The sequence below is a fragment of the Mustelus asterias genome, chromosome 9 (genome assembly GCF_964213995.1).
Source record: "Mustelus asterias chromosome 9, sMusAst1.hap1.1, whole genome shotgun sequence".
NCBI lineage: Eukaryota > Metazoa > Chordata > Chondrichthyes > Carcharhiniformes > Triakidae > Mustelus > Mustelus asterias.
Genome location: NC_135809.1, coordinates 736,910 through 760,898, shown reverse-complemented (window position 1 = coordinate 760,898; position 23,989 = coordinate 736,910). Strand labels below are relative to the sequence as shown.

General features: G+C 43.7%; 1 protein-coding gene across 2 annotated transcripts in view; it reads left to right on the top strand.

Moving 5' to 3' along the window:
• The first annotated feature begins 13,225 nt into the window (after positions 1–13,225).
• Positions 13,226–23,989, top strand: part of osbpl8 (oxysterol binding protein-like 8) — a 314,521-nt gene continuing 303,757 nt past the window's right edge. For both annotated transcript variants that reach the window (XM_078219490.1, XM_078219489.1), the window contains exon 1: positions 13,226–13,319. In XM_078219490.1, the coding sequence (XP_078075616.1) occupies positions 13,256–13,319 (64 nt within the window). In that variant the 5' untranslated portion in view covers positions 13,226–13,255. The remainder of the gene's footprint in view (positions 13,320–23,989) is intronic.

The window sequence follows — 23,989 nt, the reverse complement described above, 5'->3', positions numbered from 1 at the left end:
GGTGGTGAGGTATTGGGGAAGGTATCAGGGTCAAGGGTGGGTACCGGTAGACAGGAAGGTGGGTTGAAGTGTGTCTACTTCAATGCAAGGAGCATCCGGAACAAGGTAGATGAACTTGGGGCGTGGATTGGTACTTGGGACTACGATGTTGTGGCCATTACGGAGACGTGGGTAGAACAAGGACAGGAATGGTTGTTGGACGTTCCGGGGTATAGATGTTTCAGTAAGTGTAGGGAAGCTGGTAAAAGAGGTGGAGGAGTGGCATTGTTAATCAAGGATAGTTTAACGGCTGCGGAAAGGCACTTCGTGGGGGATCTGCACACTGAGGTAATATGGGCTGAAGTTAGAAATAGGAAAGGAGCGGTCACGTTGCTAGGAGTTTACTATAGGCCCCCAAATAGTAATAGAGATGTGGAGGAAGAAATTGCAAAGCAGATTATGGATATGTGTGGGGGTCACAGGGTAGTTGTCATGGGGGACTTTAACTTTCCAAATATTGATTGGAACCTTTGTAGGTCAAATAGTTTGGATGGGGCAGTTTTTGTGCAGTGTGTGCGGGAGGGTTTCCTGACACAATATGTGGATGGGCCGACTAGAGGTGAGGTCACATTGGATTTGGTACTGGGAAATGAACCGGGCCAAGTGTTAGATTTGGTTGTGGGAGAGCAATTTGGAGATAGTGACCACAATTCGGTGTCTTTTGTAATTGCAATGGAGAGGGATAGGGCCGTACGGCAGGGCAAGGTTTACAATTGGGGGAGGGGTAATTATGATGCGATTAGGCAAGAATTAGGGGGCATAAGTTGGGAACAGAAACTGTCAGAGAAAGGAACTAATGAAAAGTGGAACTTTTTCAAGGAACAAATACTGGATGTCCTTGATAGGTATGTTCCTGTCAGACAGGGAGGAAATGGCCGAGTGAGGGAACCATGGTTCACAAAAGAGGTGGAATGTCTTGTGAAAAGGAAGAGGGAAGCTTATGTAGGGATGAGGAAACAAGGTTCAGATGGCTCGATTGAGGGTTATAGTTAGCAAGGAATGAGCTGAAAAAGGGGCTTAGGAGAGCTAGGAGGGGACATGAGAAGTCCTTGGCGGGTCGGATCAAGGAAAACCCCAAGGCTTTTTACTCTTATGTGAGGAATAAAAGAATGACCAGGGTGAGGTTAGGGCCGGTCAAGGACAGTAGTGGGAACTTGTGTATGGAGTCAGTAAAGATAGGCGAGGTGATGAATGAATACTTTTCTTCAGTGTTCACCAAGGAGAGGGGCCATGTTTTTGAGGAAGAGAAGGTGTTACAGGCTAATAGGCTGGAGGAAATAGATGTTCGGAGGGAGGATGTCTTGGCAGTTTTGAATAAACTGAAGGTCGATAAGTCCCCTGGGCCTGATGAAATGTATCCTAGGATTCTGTGGGAGGCAAGGGATGAGATTGCAGAGCCTTTGGCGTTGATCTTTGGGTCCTCGCTGTCCACGGGGATGGTGCCAGAGGACTGGAGAATGGCGAATGTTGTTCCTCTGTTTAAGAAAGGGAATAGAAATGACCCTGGTAATTATAGACCGGTTAGTCTTACTTCGGTGGTTGGTAAATTGATGGAAAAGGTCCTTAGGGATGGGATTTACGACCATTTAGAAAGATGCGGATTAATCCGAGATAGTCAGCACGGATTCGTGAAGGGCAAGTCGTGCCTCACAAATTTGATAGAATTTTTTGAGGAGGTAACTAAGTGTGTTGATGAAGGTAGGGCAGTTGATGTCATATACATGGATTTTAGTAAGGCGTTTGATAAGGTCCCCCATGGTCGGCTTATGATGAAAGTGAGGAGGTGTGGGATAGAGGGAAAGTTGGCCGATTGGATAGGTAACTGGCTGTCTGACCGAAGACAGAGGGTGGTGGTCGATGGAAAATTTTCGGATTGGAGGCAGGTTGCTAGCGGAGTGCCGCAGGGATCAGTGCTTGGTCCTCTGCTCTTTGTGATTTTTATTAATGACTGAGAGGAGGGGGCTGAAGGGTGGATCAGTAAATTTGCTGATGACACCAAGATTGGTGGAGTAGTGGATGAGGTGGAGGGCTGTTGTAGGCTGCAAAGAGACATAGATAGGATGCAAAGCTGGGCTGAAAAATGGCAAATGGAGTTTAACCCTGATAAATGTGAGGTGATTCATTTTGGTAGGACAAATTTAAATGTGGATTACAGGGTCAAAGGTAGGGTTCTGAAGACTGTGGAGGAACAGAGAGATCTTGGGGTCCATATCCACAGATCTCTAAAGGTTGCCAGTCAAGTGGATAGAGCTGTGAAGAAGGCCTATAGTGTGTTAGCTTTTATTAACAGGGGGTTGGAGTTTAAGAGCCGTGGGGTTATGCTGCAACTGTACAGGACCTTGGTGAGACCACATTTGGAATATTGTGTGCAGTTCTGGTCACCTCACTATAGGAAGGATGTGGAAGCGCTGGAAGGAGTGCAGAGGAGATTTACCAGGATGCTGCCTGGTTTGGAGGGTAGGTCATATGAGGAAAGGTTGAGGGAGCTAGGGCTGTTCTCTCTGGAGCGGAGGAGGCTGAGGGGAGACTTAATAGAGGTGTATAAAATGATGAAGGGGATAGATAGAGTGAACGTTCAAAGACAATTTCCTCGGGTGGATGGAGCTATTACAAGGGGGCATAACTATAGGGTTCGTGGTGGGAGATACAGGACGGATATCAGAGGTAGGTTCTTTACGCAGAGAGTGGTTGGGGTGTGGAATGGACTGCCTGCAGTGATAGTGGAGTCAGACACTTTAGAAACATTTAAGCGGTTATTGGATAGGCACATGGAGCACACCAGGATGATAGGGAGTGGGATAGCTTGATCTTGGTTTCAGATAAAGCTCGGCACAACATCGTGGGCCGAAGGGCCTGTTCTGTGCTGTACTGTTCTATGTTCTATGTTCTAAAATATTGTACAAGTCTCTAAAAAACGAGAGTAGTTGAAATCAACATTTGATCCTTAGAGGACGGGACTGGGAAGTTAATAATGGGGGACAGAGAAATGGTAGAGAGTAATAGGTAATACAGAATCATCGAGAAGCTATGTTGTAAGCATGTAACGACTGGAGCTCTACTCCAGTGCTGTAACCCTCCTGTACCAAGTTTCACTTACCAATAAATACCACCTTGTTCCTAACCAAGTCTGAAGTCTCTTTGTCAACTCCAGAAGCTGGCCACACAAAATATCTGATATTCGCAATGAGGTGGATCAATTGCATGGCACAGTCTACCTGAAGTTAGAAAAAATCTGGGTGAATGGACTCGGTGAAACTTGTTGAGCTGGTGTCAGAGCCTGAGAGACATGCAAAGAAACTGAACCCTGTGGAGCCAGTGAGTAGGAAAGATGTAAGATAAATTAAAATGAAGAGAGATTAGCAAGACAAGTGAAACTTGAGTAAGAGGAAAAAGGGCAGGAGGTTGAAATAAAGGGTAGATATACCGAGCTAGGAAAAGCTGTATTTCAGATTTAAAAAGGAGAAATCTGGAAAGATGTTGTTTTGAAAGAAGATATTGGCTGCAGTTAAGAGTTCAGAAGTAATCAGAAAAAAGCCAGGGTGCTGCAGATCTTCTGTCAGAAACATGGAGAAGTGAAAAGCTGAGATTTGCCGATCTGAAGAGAAATTGCAGGATGTCTGGGTTGAGATCCCTGCACTGAGGGAGTGTGGGCAGAGGAGTATGAAAGTTTGCAGATGAGAAGTCCTCTACCTGCTAAAGAAAGAAGAAAATAAGTTTAAAAAGTAAAGAATATAATGGTCCTGAAATGGACAGCTCCGACTGAGTGAAATTAATAATAAAAACCCAGCACATATGGACCCTCCAGCCAAAAGAATTAAAAACTACAGAAATCATTGTAGAAATCTTCCACCAGCTAAAAAGAGAAATTGCAGTTTACAAAAGGGTCCAAGAAGGAGGAGCTATCATTCCCTGCCAAAAACACAGGGAAAACAGACAGAGAGAAACAGCAGCTGTGGTAGTTAAAAAGCTGACAGTCTTAAAGCGGTAATGAATTTCAAATTGCACCACATTTAATGAAACAACCATGCAAAGGGACAAAGGACAAGGGACAGAAAAATATGTGAAGACCCCAGATAGAGAGCAACTCTAAAAAGGAAGTCCATAAACAATGCAAGACATGAAGGAGGAAATTAAGACCTCAAAGAGGCAACGCTGGAACTCAGAGGAGGTAGTAAGCTCTCGAACAAGAGGCAATGCCAGACTCAGAGCAGGCACCAAAAGTCCCCTGAGAGGCAAGTACTGAGAAATTCCGGAGAGGGGAAAGCCAGAGGACAACCAAAGACCCCAAAAGAGGGGACATGGAAACCCCCGAATATATGAAAGCAAAACTGAGTTGTGTTCCATCCTTTTCTATTATAATAAGAAGTACATTGAAGCTGTTGCAATGAACTACAAGCAAACAATAAAGCCGTAATCCATATGAAAGTAAGAAGCCTGAAAAAAAAGTTGGATAAACTTCACCAAGAGCGACAGCAAATAGAAATGAGGTACAAGTTTGTGACTTCTAATTTAAATAAGAAACAGCCCAGCAAATCAAAGTTAAGAAGGAAAACAAGCACTATGAAAAAGATGGAAGTATCTCGGCAGACTATTAGGGCCAGTAAGAAACAGTATAACGTTCACCAACAAGCAGTGAAGGTTCTGGAGTTAGAGCATAATGATGTGAACGAACTGTAAAAAGGTTAAGAGAAAAAAAGCTCAAGTAGAACTTGGCAACAGAGGTCATAGCATGCAACTTGAAGAGCCAAGAAAATCCCATGTCATAGATGCAATCAGTTTTAGTGACGGGTTAGAGAACTGCTAGTCTGAGTGAAATGCAACAAAGATTTGATACATGGCGCTCATCTATGACATCTTGTATCATCTACTGTTGAAGCAGAAAGAGTAGAGCTATCATTCATCAGAGCCATATTGGGAAACCTTTAGAGATCCAATCGAATAATCAAACTACCAGTTGTGTGAAATACACACCATGAGCTGGAGAAATCGGCAATCACAGTAAGAGTTTTAACAACACCAGGTTAAAGTCCAACAAGTTTATTTGATAGCAAATGCCATTAGCTTTTGGAGCGCTGCTCCTTCGTCAGATGGTGGAGATCCTCTTCATTTGGAACCGGCAGTTTGGAGAGTGGAGAGGATCTCCACCATCTGACGGAGGAGCAGCGCTCCAAAAGCTAATGGCATTTGCTACCAAATAAACTTGTTGGACTTTAACCTGGTATTGTTAAAACTCTTACTGTGTTTACCCCAGTCCAACGCCGGCATCTCCACATCATGAAATCGGCAATCTACAGAGAGACAGAAACTGTCCGGTGTTTGAGGATGTTGTGGAGGACCAAGCAATAGACAAACGCAAAGAGAGAACACAGTTGTTGAATAAGTTCGAACTTCAGCAGAATTATTGAATAAATATAACGAGCAGGATGAAATGATGAAATGTAGAGTTTGTTGCAACTGCAACAAAAGGAATGTCAGTTCTCTGAAAACATGCAAAGCAAGAGAAAGGAGAGATTGTTATCGAATGTTGTTGGAAGAGAATTAGAAGGGAATGAGAGTCATGGAGTCATCCACCATCCTCTCAGGCAGCATGTTCCATATTGCACTACCCTGTGGGTGAAAACATTTTTCCTCAGATCCCCTCTAAACCACTTACTCACCTGCTATTCCTTCTGGTCTTAGACACCTCTGCCATGGGGAAAAGATTCTTTCCATTTGCCCTATCTATACCCCTCATAGTTTTGTATACATCTATCGGATCCCCCCTCAACCTCCTCTGCTCCAGGGAAAACAAATGAGGACACATGAGGACGGCCTCAACGGGGATATTGGGTTCATTTCACACTATCTGTAACCCCCACAACTTACCTGGATGTGCAAAATCTCAAGAGCTGTCCTGTCTGGAGACAATACACATCTCTTTAACCTGTGCTTAATGCTCCCTCCACTCACATTGTCTGTACCTTTCAGACTTGATTACCTGTAAAGACTCACATTCCAATCATCATTCGTGTAAATTGAGTTTGTGTCTTTGTGCCCAGTTTGTGATCAGAACTCCCACCCACCTGACGAAGGAACAGCCTGTTCCGAAAGCTAGTGGCTTTTGCTACCAAATAAACCTGTTGGACTTTAACCTGGTGTTGTTAGACTTCTTCCAGGGAAAACAAACACAGCCTATCCAGTGTCTCCACACAGCTGAAACTTTCCATCCCAGGCAATATCCTTATAAATTTCCTCTGCTCCCTCTCCAGTGCAATCAAGCCCTTCTGATGGTGTGGCGACCAGAACTGCACACAGGTCCCATCTGTGGCCTAGCCAATGCTTATTAAAGTTGTACCAAGGTCTCCCTGCTCCTATATTCTATGCAGTAAGAAGTCTCACAACACCAGGTTAAAGTCCAACAGGTTTATTTGGTCGCAAATACCAATAAGCTTTTGGAGCGCTGCTCCTTCGTCAGATGGAGTGGAAATGTGCTCTCAAACAGTGCACAGCGACACAACATCAAGTTACAGAATACTGATTAGAATGCGAATCCCTGAAGCCAACTAGGTCTTAAAGGTACAGACAATGTGGGTGGAGGGAGCATTCAACACAGGTTAAAGAGATGTGTATTGTCTCCAGACAGAACAGCTAGTGAGATTCTGCAAGCCCAGGAGGCAAGCTATATTCTATGTCCAGCTAATGAAGGCAAGTGTTCCATATGCCTTCTTGACCACTTTCAGAGATCCATGGACTTGTATACCAAGGTCCCTTTGTTCCTCAGTACTCCCTCGGGACCTACCGTTCATTGTGTATATCCTACCCTTATTAAATATCTCAGAAGGAATCAATTCTCACTTATCAGGCTTAAATTCTATCTGCCATTTCTCTGCCCCACTCACCAGCTGATCGATATCAGTCTGTAGCCTCAGACATTCCAAGTCACTATCAACACCACCGGTTTTCATATCATCTGCAAACTTACTAATAATACCTGCTACATTCACATCCAAGTCATTAATGTAATTAACAAGCAGCAAGTTCCAGATCACAGAACTGAAGAATGGGGGACTGGCTCATTTAGCTTCGAACCCGGGTCCCTGGCACTGTGAGGCAGCAGTGCTAACCACTGTGCCACCATGCTACCCTGGGGAATGGGGGAATGGTTCAGTTAGCTTGCTTGATCCACAATGCAAATGCAGTAAGTGAAATGGCTTCTGGGTCCTTTCACCACAGGCTACTTTCAGATCTTTCAGACTAATGGAAGAAATATTTGTATTTCTCGAATGCTTCAGCACTTATCCTAGAAATGCTTAGAAGCACTTAACATGCACTGACTAAGATGTGTAATTGTTGTTTGGGTAAGATGCAGCATCTTTACAGTCCACTAGATCAGACAAATGAGACCTTGGTCTAATGCCTCATTCAAAAGCTGACAATAGGACACCAGCTTTGCACGGCACTGTAATGTCAGCTAAGGTTCTGTACTTGAGTTGTGTCTGGGACCTGAAGGCATAACCTCTGATTTAAAGGCAAGAATGTTAGCTGCTTAGCTATGCTGACATCTGCACATCAGGAAATTTCACTAAAATTCCCAACTGCATCCACCACGTAAATGAAATGTGCCGATATTTGAAGTTGAGTATTCTGTTGTTGACTTCAATAAGTACTTCATGTCAGAAGAGGACCATGGAGTGTAAACATTTATTATTAAGTGGTGATATGGAATTGCATAGAGTTCACAACACACAATCAGGCTATTTGGCCCACCTGGTCTATTTTGGTGTAAATGCTCCACTGCAACCTTCTCTCATCCCAAGTCAGGCTTTATTAGGACTTCCTTTTTTTCTGGTGCACTGATCTAGCTTTCCCATAAATGTATCTCTACTATTTTCCTGTACTGGTCCATGTGCTGGTGGGTTACATATCCCAGTCATTCTCTTGGTAAAGAGGTTTCTCCTGAATTCTTTATTGGATTTATGAGTGGCTATTGTGTACTTACAGCACCTGGTTTTAGTTGCTCCCACACAATGAAAAGCTCTTCTTCACAGTTACCCTATGAAACCCTTTCTAAATTTTGAAAAAACTTTATCAGGTCTCTATTCTAAAGAGCCCCAGCCTCTTCAGTATTTTCCATTTGTTCTAAGCAATAAAATATAGCATACAGTTTTGGTTCCCACACTGAGAGAAGCATGTGGAGACTTTAGAGAGGGTACAGAAAAGGCTTACCAGGATGTTGCATGATTTGGAGGGTATTAGCCAAGAAGAGAGGTTGGACAAATTTGGTTTATTTTCACTTGATCTTTGGGGGGCTGAGATCATAGAAAAAAAAATCATAGAAACCCTACAGTACAGAAAGAGGCCATTCGGCCCATCGAGTCTGCACCGACCACAATCCCACCCAGGCTCTAACCCCATATCCCTACATATTTTACCCACTAATCCCTCTAATCTATGCATCCCAGGACACTAAGGGGCAATTTTAACGTGGCCAATCAACCTAACCCGCACATCTTTGGATTGTGGGAGGAAACCGGAGCACCCGGAGGAAACCCACGCAGACACGAGGAGAATGTGCAAACTCCACACAGACAGTGACCCAAGCCGGGAATCGAACCCAGGTCCCTGGAGCTGTGAAGCAGCAGTGCTAACCACTGTGCTACCGTGCCGCCCCAAAATTGAATTCAAATTCCACCAACTGCTGTGGCGGGATTCGAACCTGGGTCCCTAGAACATTAGCTGAGTTTCTGGATTAATAGTCAAGTGGTATTACCACTAGGCCATCGCCTCCCCATGATGCGACCTGATAGAACTTTACAAAATTGAGAGGCATGGATGGAATGGACAATTGGAGTCTTTTTTCCCAGGGTAGAAATGTCGATTACTGGGGGACATAGGTTTATAGTAAAAGGGAGAAAATTTAAAGGAGATGTGAGAGGCAGGTTTTTTACACAGAGGGTGGTAAGTGCCTGGAACGTGCTGCCAGAGGAAGTGGTCGAAGCAGATACAATAGCAATGTTTAAGAGGCATCTTGACAGATACATGAACAGGTAGGGAATAGAGGGATACGGACCACATAGAGGCAAAAGGTCTTCAGTTTAGAAAGGCATCATGTGTTGGTGCAGGCTTGATGGGCCGAAGGGTCTGTTCCTGTTTTTTGTTAACCCAAGGGAGGGCATCCTCAATATGAAGGCAGGGCTTTGTGGTGGCCACTCCTGCCAATAATGGATAGATGCATCTGCGAGAGGTAGTTTGATGAAGATGAGGTCAGGTGGCTTTTTCTTTCTTGGTTTTCTCACCATCTGCCACAGATCCAAACTCGCAGCTGTGTTCTTTAACACTCGGTGATTTTGGTCAGAAGTGGTGCCATGGAGCCACTCTTGGTGTTGGGCGTGCAAGTCCCCCACCCAGAGTACATTATGTGCCCTTGCCACCCTCAGTGTTTCCTCCTAATGGTGTTCAACATGGAGGAATACTGATTCATCAAGGGTGGGGAGCTAATCAGTCGGAGGTTTCCATGTCCATGTTTGACCTGATTCAATGAAACTTCATGGGGTTCAGAGTTCAGTTTGAAAACTCCCAGGGAAACTCCCTCCCTCCTCACAGTATAGCACTGTGCCACCACCTCTGGTGGGTCTTTCCTGTAGGTAGGATGGGACATACCCGGGGATGGTGATGTTGATGTCTGAGAAATTAACCTTAAGGTATGATTCCGCCAGTATTACTACATTAGGCTGTTTGATTCGTCTATAGCACAGCTCCTCCAATTTCAGCACAAGCCCCTGAATGCTAGTAAGGAGGGTTTTGCAGGGTTGGCAGGGCTAGCTGTGTTGTTGCTGTTTCAGGTGCCTAGGTCGATGTCGGGTGGTCTGTGCGGTTTTGCTTCTTTTTGTAGACCTTGCTGTGATTTGATAGTGGCTTGCTTGGCTATTTCAGAGGACAGCTGAGAGCTAGGCACATTGCTATGGGTCTGGAGTCACATGTAGGCCAGACAGGTAAGGAAGGCAGATTGCTTTCTCTAAAAGGCGTTAGTGAACCAGATGGGTTTCATAACAATTGACAATGGTTTCCCGGTCAGCTTTTTAATTCCAGATTTATTAACTGAAATTAATTGGTGGGATTCAAACCCATGCTCCCAACGCATTAATCTGGGCCTCTGGATTACAATGCAATACCGCACCACTGCCTTCCCTTATCAGTAGTATGTGGGGGAGGTCATGATATCGTGTTTTGTCACTGGACTGGTAATTCAGAAGTCCAGACAAATGCTCTGGGGACATGGATTCATATATTACAATGGCTGTTGATGGAATCTAAATTCAATTGATGAAACCTGGAATGTAAAGTTTATTTCAACAATAGTGATCATGAAATTACCAATCCTACTTGGTTCACTAATGTTCTACAGGGAAGGAAATCCAATCTCTCCTGCGTGAGAATCTGGACCCACAGCACTGTGGTTGACTCTTAAATGCCCACTGCAATGACTGAGCAGTACTCTCAGTTCAAGGGCATTAAGGAATGGGCAACAACTGCCGCTCTTGTAACTGAAGCCCACATGCCGTGAAAAAAAAAGAATATCTACACAGGTAGGCCTCAGTCACTGCGGCATGGTGGAAAAGTGGTTAGCACTGTTGCCTCACAGCGCCAGGGATCCGGGTTTGATTCCGGCCACAGGTCACTTGTCTGTGTGGAGTTTGCACTTTCTCCCCGTGTCTGTGTGGGTTTCCTCCGGGCGCTCCGGTTTCCTCACACACTCCAAAGATGTGCAGGTTAGGTTGATTGGGCATGCTAAATTGACCCTAGTATAAGGGGGATTAGCAGGGTAAATGTGTGGGGTTATGGGAATAGGGCCTGGGTGGGATTGTGGTTGGTACAGACTTGATTGGCTGAATGGCCTCCTTCTGTATTGTAGGGATTCTATGAAGAAATGTTAATGGTTAGTTTAAAAATGTTAAATGTTTGCCTCCTCCTCAAAGAATTTCCATTTTTTTTGCTTTCCACACTAGAAATAGATAATTGTTGTGAAGTGGTTATAACTATTAACTCCAAAATAAAACTTGAATTTCTTCAGTACGGTTTGAACTGAATGATGGGGCTTCCAATTAGCTGCTCAAATAAAGCAAGCTGGAACTTCAATACAAAATGAAAGAGAACTTTGAAGTTGATGTGTATATTCTATTTTCTCCTCACTCCATATGTTAATCATTAACTGAAGAGACTTGCAGGAGGGTCTGTGCTGCTACCAATTCTCCCTCTCCTGCCACCCCTACCCCTCATAAAAGCAAGTTGCTCCCTTCATTTTAGTGCTCAGCTAGTGTATGGACAAGGTTGGGAGTTTGAAAGGAGAATTGCCGTGAGTTAATATTTTTTATGACCATCTGTGGCATTCCGTAAAACGTTGGAAGTTGAGGGGTGTGTGTAATTCATTCAGGCCTGTGGAAGGACAATGTGAAACGTAGGGTATGTTATTTTGTTTTAAATGAGAGCTTTGAATTTAACGTTTTAGTATTAGTGCACATGAAATAAGTGAAATTTCAAACAATTTTAGTGAAACCAAGGATGAATGCTGACTGTCAGATGTTTTATTGTGTCGGAACATTTTCCAATCGTTATAACCATGATGGGAGGAGTGCACCATCTGTCTCTCGTTCCACTGCTCCATGAGCCACAACATGTTTTTAAATGAGTTTTGCAACGAGCTACAGGGCCAAATATGTGCTTTGCCTTAGATCTCAGCATGGCCATTCAAAATGCCCAGGTTTCTTCAATAAAAAGCAACATTATTAGTTTGTTATAAAACCAGATGTGTCCAGTAGAAGGTAAAGCTTATTAGCATACAGTATGAAATATGAAAGTATAATAATTACTCTCTGTAAATACCCTAACTCACCCATGCAGTCACACCAAAAAAACCTAAAAAAGAGGAATTCTGTCAAAAAGTTAAAAGTCAGTATTGAAGGGAAAAGAGGAAAAAGCGGAGTCTTTGAGGTGATGCCTGGGGTGTACAGTTGGTTTCTCAGCACTGGCCTGTAAAACAGTGCATGACTACTTTCCAGGCTTACTTCGAGGAAAGCTTGCAGACAGTCGATTTCAGAACATAGAGCTACTTCAAAGCAACTTCCATTCACTTTTTGCTTTTGACTGGGTCTGGAACTTCAGGGACTGTTGTCTGCTTTACCCAAGCAGTTGATCCTTTTTGTTTACATCCCAAAACAAAACCAGCCTACCAGCACAGTTTTCCAGATGTGTTTTTTTTCAAAGCCATAAGCCAACATGTGATCTTTTTATAAACAATTTACTGAGGCCAAGAGGTTTTCCAGCTGCTTTAAAACTGCTTAATTACCTTTTCTTGTAAAATACTGATTTTTCCAGGAACTGCAGCAATCAGAATCCTTGCATTAACCCTTTAAGGGACAGTGTCCTTAAAAAAAACACATTCTTCCAGAATCTTCTTATTCCTCAAAGATGAGACATTTTTCTTGATTGAAGTGTATGTGACAATGTTATTAGTGCTTTTTCAGCCAGTGAAGTAAAAAATCTAATCATTGTTGTAATGCAAAAAATGTAGCAGGCACACAGCAAGATCGCACATAGCAATGTGATAATGACAAAATAATCTGTTTGTTTATCAATCAACCACCATCATATTGTTTAAGACACTGAAGAGAACTCCTCTGCTCTTTGTGATCAAACATGGAACCTGGTACATCTGCCTGGTACATCTGCCTGAGGGCAGGTGGGCCTTCATTTAAGAATTGGCACCTCCAACAGTGCAGCACTCCTTCAGTACTACACTCGAGTGTCAGCCTAGACTTTAGGCTATCTCTAGGCTGGGGTTTGAATGTACCTTTCTGGTTGTAGCAGATTTGAAGAGGAGCTTTTGACTAGTTGGTGAGCATTTAAAACAGAAGCCTTGAAACAAACTTGTACAATAATTGCCCAGACTGCATTGCAGAATGAAAGTCTCCAAAACAACAGTTTTAAATAGTTACCCAGACTGCTTGCTACATGTTAAAATCTTTGAATGAAAATTAGACTTTTAATGTACAACATTTAAAATATAATGAATATTTATAACTGAGCTATGATGTCTTTGTGACTGTTATAATTTTGATTGACAACTCCTTTGCAGTAAAGTTTAGAAACTGATGTAAATGATTCAATTATATATGCTCACTCCTTCCAATTTTCTCCTCTTCTACCCTGAAGGCACTGACTCATATCAGGAGACAATTCCATGGATGCTGGTCATTCTACAGTAGTTCGCCCAAGTGGCCATTCTTCATGTGTAAGCCTGGACGGTGAGTTTTGTTAGGCTATTTGACAGTGGGTGGGGGTATCACAGTTGGGCTTCATCCTGTTCTCAATTGAGGGTAAAAAAGATCAAAAGATATGGGTGAAATGAAATGAGTGCAGCTACAGTGTACGGGGTGCCCCAGTGCGTGCATATTGAGTTCTATTGCTGCGTTTAATGTAATGAAACATCACAATGTGCTTCACAGAAATGTTATGAAATAAATATGATGCTGGGTCTTTTAAGGAGATAAATAAAGCTTGGTTCAAGAAGATTTTAAGATGTGTCTTAAAGGGGGCAAGTGTAGGGAGAAAGTGTCTTGAACTTTGGCAATGAAAGCATGGCCACCGGTGATGGAGAAATTATGATTGGGAATGCACAAGAAGTGAGAATTGGAAGAGCGCAAATGTCTCGGAGGGTTGTGGGGATGGAGGAGATTAGAGATGGGAGAGGCAAAGCCAGGGAGGAATTTGAAAATAAGGATGAAAATTATAAAGTCAAGATGTTGTTTGACTCGGGGCCAGTGGAGGTCAGCAAACCCGGAGTGACAGGAACAGGACTTGCTGCAAATTAAGAAACCAACTATGATCCAAGTTTATGGAGGGCAGAATGTGGACTGCTTGGGTATAGTTGAGCCTAGAGCTAACAGATTTGTCCAACAAATTTGATTGAATTTTTTGAGAAGATGACTAGGTGTGTAAATGAAAACTGTGCAGTTGATGTAGTCTACATGAACTTCAGTAAGACTTTCGACAAGATTCCCACATGGAAGACTGCTCAAGAAAGTAAGAGCCCATGAGATTCAGGGCAATTTGGCAAATTGGATCCAGAATTGGCTTAGTGGCAAGAGGCAGAGGGTGATGGTTGAAGGTTGTTTTTGTGACTGGAAGTCTGTGGCCAGTAGTATTCCACAGGGATCGGTGGTGGGCCCCTTGCTGTCTGTAGTGTATTATCTAAACGTGAAAGTAGGAGGTATGATCAATATGTTCATAGTTGACATGAAAATTCTTGGTATAGTAAACAGCAAGGAAGAAAGCCTTGGGTTACAGGATGAGATAGACATCCAGGGCAAGTATATCCTTCCTTAGGTAAAGACATAACCTGGTTTGCTCTCACCAAAGCCATGTACAATTGTAATAAAACTTCATTACACTTCACCTTCATGTTAATTTTGTGTCTCTTGTATGAGGTCATCCAAATCTCTGAAAATCTTACCGTTTCAAAATATTCATTTGCCTCTGAGATTTCTATTTTTCCCATTAGCATTCCTCCAGTCTCCGTCTCTAAGGGATCAATGTTTACTTTTGCCTATCTCTTCCTTTTTGCATACTTCAATCTGTTTTTATATTTTTTGTGAGTTTATTCTCATTCTATTTTCCCCCCTTGATCTGTTTTTGTTTTTGCTATTTCCCCTCCTCCCTCCCTGTCTACACTGGGAGTACAGAGACCTGTTGTTAAGTTCCCAGTTGCTGCTCTACTCAGATTCCATTATCTACCATTAGTGGAGCCGGGTCATCATGTTGAAAATGGTCTAGGATTTTAATAGGGACATAGAAAGTATTTATTTGAATTATTTATTGCAAAAAGCAGTTGATATTTCATCAAGTTGCCTTGTGGATCCAGAACTGGCTTGCCTGCAGAAGGCAGAGAGTGGCTGTGGAGGGGTCTTTCTCTGCATGGAGGTCAGTGACCAGTGGAGTGCCCCAGGGATCTGTTCTGGGACCCTTGCTGTTTGTCATTTTCATAAATGACCTGGATGAGGAAGTGGAGGGATGGGTTGGTAAGTTTGCTGACGACACCAAGGTAGGTGGTGTTGTGGATAGTTTGGAGGGATGTCAGAAGTTGCAGCGAGACATAGATAGAATGCAAGACTGGGCGGAGAAGTGGCAGATGGACTTCAACCCGGATAAGTGTGTAGTGATCCATTTTGGCAGATCCAATGGGATGGAGCAGCAGTATAAAATGAAGGGTACCATTCTTAGCAGTGTAGAGGATCAGAAGGACCTTGGGGTCCGGGTCCATAGGACTCTTAAATCGGCCTCGCAGGTGGAGGATGCGGTCAAGAAGGCGTATGGCGTACTAGCCTTCATTAATCGAGGGATTGAGTTTAGGAGTCGGGAGATAATGCTGCAGCTTTATAGGACCCTGGTTAGACCCCACTTGGAGTACTGCGCGCAGTTCTGGTCACCTCATTACAGGAAAGATGTTGAAGCCATTGAAAGGGTGCAGAGGAGATTTACAAGGATGTTGCCTGGATTGGGGGGCATGCCTTATGAGGATAGGTTGAGGGAGCTTGGTCTCTTCTCCCTGGAGAGACGAAGGATGAGAGGTGACCTGATAGAGGTTTACAAGATGTTGAGGGGTCTGGATAGGGTGGACTCTCAGAGGCTATTTCCAAGGGCTGAAATGGTTGCTACGAGAGGACACAGGTTTAAGGTGCTGGGGGGTAGGTACAGGGGGGATGTCAGGGGTAAGTTTTTCACTCAGAGGGTGGTGGGTGAGTGGAATCGGCTGACGTCGGTGGTGGTGGAGGCAAACTCGTTGGGGTCTTTTAAGAGACTTCTGGATGAGTACATGGGATTTAATGGGATTGAGGGCTATAGATAGGCCTAGAGGTGGGGATGTGATCGGCGCAACTTGTGGGCCGAAGGGCCTGTTTGTGCTGTGGCTTTCTATGTTCTATGTTCTATGTTAAGTTATGGTACACTGATTCACATAAATCAGTAATTAAAATAATTCATTCTAAGTTGTTTAAAAATGACTCCCTCACATTTTTCAAGACATTTGTTCATTCAACTGTCAAATTGTTTGAATTTTAAATCCTATTTCTTGGTGCCATGGTGTTATGGTTTTGTTTCTGAATAATGGTTTTATTGTGAATTATGTGGACAATATCAGGCAATGATGTAAATGCATTTAGTTCACTTGGGGCTTTTGCATTTTGGTCCCAAAGTACTCTTGTTCCGGATACACTTGTGAATATTCTATAATTAACCTAGTAACCATTTTTTGTTCACAAACTGAAACTTCCTGAACACTACACAAATGGAATGAATTATATTAGCGATCTGCAAAAAATCTGTTGTGCAAAGGAGAAGTCTTTCTTATTTAGTACTTTATTCCAATTATACATTTTCAGGGCTAAGGAAATTGACTTGACCCCAATGATCATTTTTTTTCTAGTTTGCACTTTTTGATTTTCCCGGGTGGTCTTTTAAACAGTTTTGCCTTGCTGTATTTTCCACTCCTTTGTTTTAAGCTTTTTGTTTTCTCTTTAAGCCATTTTAAATCTATTTAGGCCTAAGCGGAACCTTTTCTGGTTCGATGCTAAACTTTATTGGCATCTTTCAATACATAGGAAATGTCATTTTCATAAATGACCTGGATGAGGAAGTGGAGGGATGGGTTGGTAAGTTTGCTGACGACACCAAGGTAGGTGGTGTTGTGGATAGTTTGGAGGGATGTCAGAAGTTGCAGCGAGACATAGATAGAATGCAAGACTGGGCGGAGAAGTGGCAGATGGACTTCAACCCGGATAAGTGTGTGGTGATCCATTTTGGCAGATCCAATGGGATGAAGCAGCAGTATAATATGAAGGGTACCATTCTTAGCAGTGTAGAGGATCAGAAGGACCTTGGGGTCCGGGTCCATAGGACTCTTAAATCGGCCTCGCAGGTGGAGGATGCGGTCAAGAAGGCGTACTGGCCTTCATTAATCGAGGGATTGAGTTTAGGAGTCGGGAGATAATGCTGCAGCTTTATAGGACCCTGGTTAGATCCCACTTGGAGTACTGCGCGCAGTTCTGGTCACCTCATTACAGGAAAGATGTTGAAGCCATTGAAAGGGTGCAGAGGAGATTTACAAGGATGTTGCCTGGATTGGGGGGCATGCCTTATGAGGATAGGTTGAGGGAGCTTGGTCTCTTCTCCCTGGAGAGACGAAGGATGAGAGGTGACCTGATAGAGGTTTACAAGATGTTGAGAGGTCTGGATAGGGTAGACTCTCAGAGGCTATTTCCAAGGGCTGAAATGGTTGCTACGAGAGGACACAGGTTTAAGGTGCTGGGGGGTAGGTACAGAGGAGATGTCAGGGGTAAGTTTTTCACTCAGAGGGTGGTGGGTGAGTGGAATCGGCTGACGTCGGTGGTGGTGGAGGCAAACTCATTGGGGTCTTTTAAGAGACTTCTGGATGAGTACATGGGATTTAATGGGATTGAGGGCTATAGATAGGCCTAGAGGTGGGGATGTGATCGGCGCAACTTGTGGGCCGAAGGGCCTGTTTGTGCTGTGGCTTTCTATGTTCTATGTTCTAAATCTTTTTTAACTCCAAGGGAAAGGTGCAGTTACATTGAAATGGTGAGGCCACAGCTGGAGCACTGTGTGCAGTTCTGGTTGCCACATTATAGGAAGGATGTGATCGCACTGGAAGGGGTGTAGAGGAGATTTACCAGCATGCTGCCTGGGATGGAACATTTAAGTTATGAACAAAGGTTGGATAGGCTTGGGGGTTGTTTTCTCTGGAGCAGAAAAGACTGAGGGGTGACCTGATTGAGGGGTGGATAGGGAGCAGCTGTTACCCTTAGTTGAAGGGTCAGTTACGAGGGGACACAAAGTGAGGGGTGGGAGGTTTGGGGAGATGTGAGGAAAAACTATTTTACTCAGAGGGTGGTGACGGTCTGGAATGTGCTGCCTGGGAGGGCGGTGGAGGCGGGATGCCTCACATCTTTTAAAAAGTACCTGGATGAGTACTTGGCACGCCATAACATTCAAGACTATGGGCTAAGTGCTGATAAGTGGGATTAGGTGGGCAGGTCAAGACCTTTCATGCGTCAGTGCAGACTCGATGGGCCAAAGGGCCACTTCTGCACTGTAGTAATCTGTGATTCTGTGAAATGTATAAACTTAGGAAAATTGAGTCTCTTTCCAAAGTGAGAATAGTTTGCCATGTATCTTTTTGTTCAGAGTGACTCTCTAGCAGACTGTAACAGCAAATAGGTTAATATTAACATTAATATTTTGTTTTGACTTTTTAAAACAATCTCCTGACTACTTCATTCAGGGTAATTAAAATCACTGCCAATTTTATTAACCACCTTTCACCCATCTGCAGTTCAAATCATTCTCCATTAATTTCCTGTTATCGTAGTGTGTGTGCTGATGGCAAACCTTTAACTTCCTTTGTGATGCCACACATTTCCATACAAATCGAACCCTCCATCCTAAATTGGATCAAGTCTTGTGATAACCCTCCAATTTCACTGGACTTTCTCCCTCTTTTATTAATCATGGAATCCCTTTCCATGCAGAAGGAGGCCATTTGGCCCATCCAGCCTGCACTGACAGCAATCTCACCAGGCCCTATCCCCATAACTCCAAGTATTTACCCTGCTAATCTCCCTGACACTAAGGGACAATTTACCATGACCAATGTACCTAACCTGCACATCTTTGGACTGTGGAAGGAAACTGGAGCAACTGAAGGAAACCCACACAGACACAGGGAGAACGTGCAAACTCCACACGGACATTCACCCGAGGCCAGAATTGAACCAGAGTCCTTGGCGCTGTGAGGCAGCAGTTCTAATCACTGTGTCGCCGTGCTACAGAAAGCTACATCTTAGTAACTTTGTTTCTAAACATTTTACATGCAACAGCATCTAAAGCAAGAGAAAAGAGCTGACGTTTTGAGTCCAGATGACCCTTTGTCAACGCTAAAAGGCATAGAAAGTTGGAAGATATTTATACTGCAGGGGGAGGGAATGAAAGATGAGTCATAGCCACAGAAACCAGGGGAAAGGACTGTTAATAGCTGTCCACAGAGAGAATAAAGGGTCAGCTCTTTTCTCTCCTTACAGATGCTGCCAGACCCGCTGAGATTTTCCGGCGTTTTCTCTTTTGGTTTCAGATTACAGCATCCGCAGTAATTTGCTTTTATCCAGCATCTAAATCAAGGCATTTTTCATATTTTACTTGCACTTCATTTAAGGACACTGTTCTGGCATGGAAAATCTTAACTGTGAAACAGACTCTTGCCTTGGTTCCATCCGGGGCTGCCATTGCATCCATACATAATTTCCATTGAATAATTTTGAAACTTAGAAACAATTATGCTACAGAAGGAGGCCATTCAGCCCACTATGTCCACACCAGCTGACAAGCAGCCACCCAGCCTAATTCCATCTTCTAGCTCTTGGGGTCTCTAGCCTTGTGGGTTACAGCACTTAAAAACATGTCCATGTGTCTTTAAAATGCTTCAAGAGTTTTCACCTCTACCACACTTTGAGGGAATAAGTTCCAGATCTCCCATCACGCTCTGCATGAAAAATATTATTCTGCAACTCCCCTCGGCTTTCCACCAATTAGTTTAAATCTATGCCCCTAGTTATTGCCCTCTCTACTAATGGAAATAGGTTCTTCCTCTATCCACTCTGGGTTCCTCTTAATTTTCTTCAATTAAATCTCCCCTCAGTCACCTCTGTTCCAAAGAAAGCAACTGCAGCCAAATCAATTTTTTCCTCGGAGCTAATAATCTGCATTCCTGGCAACATTCTCATTTGTACTGTCTTGTGCAATCTCATCTTTCCTGTAATGCGATGACTTGCTCTTTATGCAGTACCCCCTATTGTTTATACAGTTAGAGCCTTTCCTAATAAAGGAAAGCATTTTATTTGCCTTCATGACTATTATTTGTCTGTCCTGCAATCTCCAGGAATCTCTGGATGTGAAGCTGAAGGTCCTTTTATTCTACAATTTTTAAAAATCCTCCCATTTGTTATCTATTCACTTGTCTTTCTGACTTGTCCAATTTCATTACCTCGCACGTATCTGCATTGAATTTCATTTGCCACTTTTTTGCCCGTCTGAACTCTCCCTCTCTGCTCTCTTCACAATGATCCCATTTAAAACATTTATTAATTTGACTGAGCGTGGTGTGACCCATCACTAATGAACAAAACCCAACTGTCTTCAATAAGCTGTTTTCTCTGCTTCCTTTAGTACTGCCTAATTTACTTGAGGTTTGTTTGAGACAATTAACATGCTCAGCTTGGCACGACTGCACATTTTACACTTATATCTTGCAATCGTTTAACTGTGAAGTAATCCTACTTTTCCATCTGTGGAATCTATCATTTATTTCAGCATGACAACTGCCACAGATTCCACATTCTCTGTAATGCCACCCTGGCTCCTCAAGCAAAAAAAACATATATTTTGAGGTTGACTGCCTGCAGTATCTTTTCTAGCTGCAATCCAGCTGCCCCTTGCATTATCCGACATCCTGGAGAGGATAACTGTACAATTACCTTGAACTGTTCTTAGAATCCCTACAGAACAGAAGGAGCCCATTTAGCCCTTTGAGTCAGCACCAGTCACAATTCCAGCCGGGCCCTATCCCTGTACCCCACGTTTTTACCCTGCTAGTCCTCCTGACACTAAGGGGCAATTTAGCATAAGCTTTCGGAGAGCTGCCCCTTCGTCAGGGAGAACAGATTTTCACTCCATCTGACGAAGGGGCAGCGCTCCGAAAGCTTATGGTATTTGCTACCAAATAAACCTGTTGGACTTTAACCTGGTGTTGTGAGACTTCTTACTGTGCTTACCCGAGTCCAACGCCGGCATCTCCACATCATGACTGAGGTGCAACACAGTGTTGTATAGTTGGGTGAGAGTGATCCTGGAATTTCTGGTGTTTTTCTGATTGGCGATCAGTGACTAGTGGTGCCTCAGGGATCAGTGTTGGGGTTTACGATTTACATAGATGATTTGGAGTTGGGGACCAAGTGTAGTGTGTCAAAATTCGCAGATGATACTAAGATTAGTGGCAGAGCAAAGTGTGCAGAGGACACTGAAAGTCTGCAAAGGGATATATAGTCGAAGTGAGTGGGCGAGGGTCTGGCAGATGGAGTACAATGTTGGTAAATGTGAGGCCATCCATTTTGGTAGGAATAATAGTAAGTAAAATGGACTATTATTTAAATGGTAAAAAACTGCAGCATGCTGCTGTGCAGAGGGACCTGGGTGTCCTTGTGCAAGAATCACAAGGAGTTGGTTTGCAGGTGCAGCAGGTAATTAAGAAGGCAAATGGAATTTTGTCCTTTATTGTTAGAGGGATGGAGTTTAAAAACAGCGCGGTTATGTTGCAGCTGTATAAGGTGCTGGTGAGGCCACACCTGGAGTACTGTGTACAGTTTTGGTCTCCTTACTTGAGAAAGGATATACTGGCACTGGAGGGAGTGCAGAGGAGATTCACCAGCTGATTCCGGCGTTGAGAGGGTTGGCTTATGAGGCGAGACTGAGTAGACTGGGGCTATACTCATTGGAATTCAGAAGAATGAGGGGAGATCTTATAGAAGCATATAAGATTATGAAGGGAATAGATAAGATAGAAGCAGGGAAGTTATTTCCACTTGCGGGCGAAACTAGAAGGAGGGGGCATGGTCTCAAAATAAGGGGGAGCAGATTTAGGACTGAGTTGAGGAGGAACTTCTTGACACAAAGGGTTGTGAATTTATGGAATTCCCTGTCCAGTGAAGCAGTTGAGACTACCTCATTGAATGTTTTTAAGGCGAGGATAGAGCAGTAAAGGAATTAAGGGTTATGGTGAGCGGACAGGTAAGTGGAGCTGAGTCCATGAAAAGATCAGCCATGATCTTATTGAATGGCGGAGCAGGCTCTAGGGGCCAGATGGCCTACTCGTGCTCCTAGTTCTTATGGTATTGTGTTCTATGTCCTCAATATTGACTCGAACCTGTGAAGTCTCATGGCATCAGGTCAAACATGGGCAAGGAAACCGCCTTCTGATTATACCCTGCTCGGGATGTAACTTCCAGACTTTTGCTGACCTTTGTTCTGCTATTAATACATTCTGCTATCTTACATTTATGCCAGTCTCAGCACTTTTTAGTCTTTAACACTACCGATAGCACTCCCTTCATCTTGTGCTTGTGCCCAAAAGATATTTTTCAAACATATCCCTCATAGCCCTCATTGGTGAAGAAGGCATTCGGCATGCTTGGTTTCATCGGTCAGAACATTGAATACAGAAGTTGGGACGTCTTGTTGAAGTTGTACAAGACATTGGTAAGGCCACACTTGGAATACTGTGTGCAATTCCGGTCACCCTATTATAGAAAGGATATTATTAAATTAGAAAGAGTGCAGAAAAGATTTACTAGGATGCGACCGGGACTTGATGGATTGAGTTATAAGGAGAGGCTGGATAGACTGGGACTTTTTTCTCTGGAGCGTAGGAGGCTGAGGGGTGATCTTATAGAGGTCTATAAAATAATGAGGGGCACAGATCAGCTTGATAGTCAATATCTTTTCCCAAAGGTAGGGGAGTCTAAAACTAGAGGGCATAGTATTATGATGAAAGTATGGAGGTGTGGGATAGAGGGAAAGTTGGCCGATTGGATAGATAACTGGCTATCTGATCGAAGACAGAGGGTGGTGGTGGATGGAAAATTTTCGGACTGGAGGCAGGTTGCTAGCGGAGTGCCACAGGGATCAGTGCTTGGTCCTCTGCTCTTTGTGATTTTTATTAATGACCGAGAGGAGGGGGCTGAAGGGTGGATCAGTAAATTTGCTGATGACACCAAGATTGGTGGAGTAGTGGATGAGGTGGAGGGCTGTTGTAGACTGCAAAGAGACATAGATAGGATGCAAAGCTGGGCTGAAAAATGGCAGATGGAGTTTAACTCTGATAAATGTGAGGTGATTCATTTTGGTAGGACAAATTTAAATGTGGATTACAGGGTCAAAGGTAGGGTTCTGAAGACTGAGGAGGAACAGAGAGATCCTGGGGTCCATATCCACAGATCTCTGAAGGTTGCCACTCAAGTGGATAGAGCTGTGAAGAAGGCCTATAGTGTGTTAACTTTTATTAACGGGGGTTGGAGTTTAAGAGCCGTGGGGTTATGCTGCAACTGTACAGGACCTTGGTGAGGCCACATTTGGAATATTGTGTGCAGTTCTGGTCACCTCACTATAGGAAGGATGTGGAAGCGCTGGAAAGAGCGCAGAGGAGATTTACCAGGATGCTGCCTGGTTTGGAGGATAGGTCTTATGAGGAAAGGTTGAGGGAACTAGGGCTGTTCTCTCTCGAGCAGAGAAGGTTGAGGGGAGACTTAATAGAGGTTTATAAAATGATGAAGTGGATAGATAGAGTGAATGTTCAAAGACTATTTCCTCGGGTGGATGGAGCCATTACAAGGGGGCATAACTATGGGGTTCATGGTGGGAGATATAGGAAGGATGTCCGAGGTATGTTCTTTACTCAGAGAGTGGTTGGGGTGTGGAATGGACTGCCTGCAGTGATAGTGGAGTCAGACACTTTCGGAACATTTAAGCGGTTAATGGATAGGCACATGGAGCACACCAGGATGACAGGGAGTGGGATAACTTGATCTTGGTTTCAGATAAAGCTCGGCACAACATCGTGGGCCGAAGGGCCTGTTCTGTGTTGTACTGTTCTATAGGTTTAAGGTGAGAGGGAAGAGCGTAGAAGAGCGTAAAAGTGTCCAGAGAGGCAATTTTTTCACACAGAGGGTGGTGAGTGTCTGGAACAAGCTGTCAGAGGTAGTAGTAGAGGCGGGTACAATTTTGTCTTTTAAAAAGCATTTCGATAGTTAGAGCCATAGAACCATAGAAAATTACAGCTCAGAAACAGGCCTTTTGG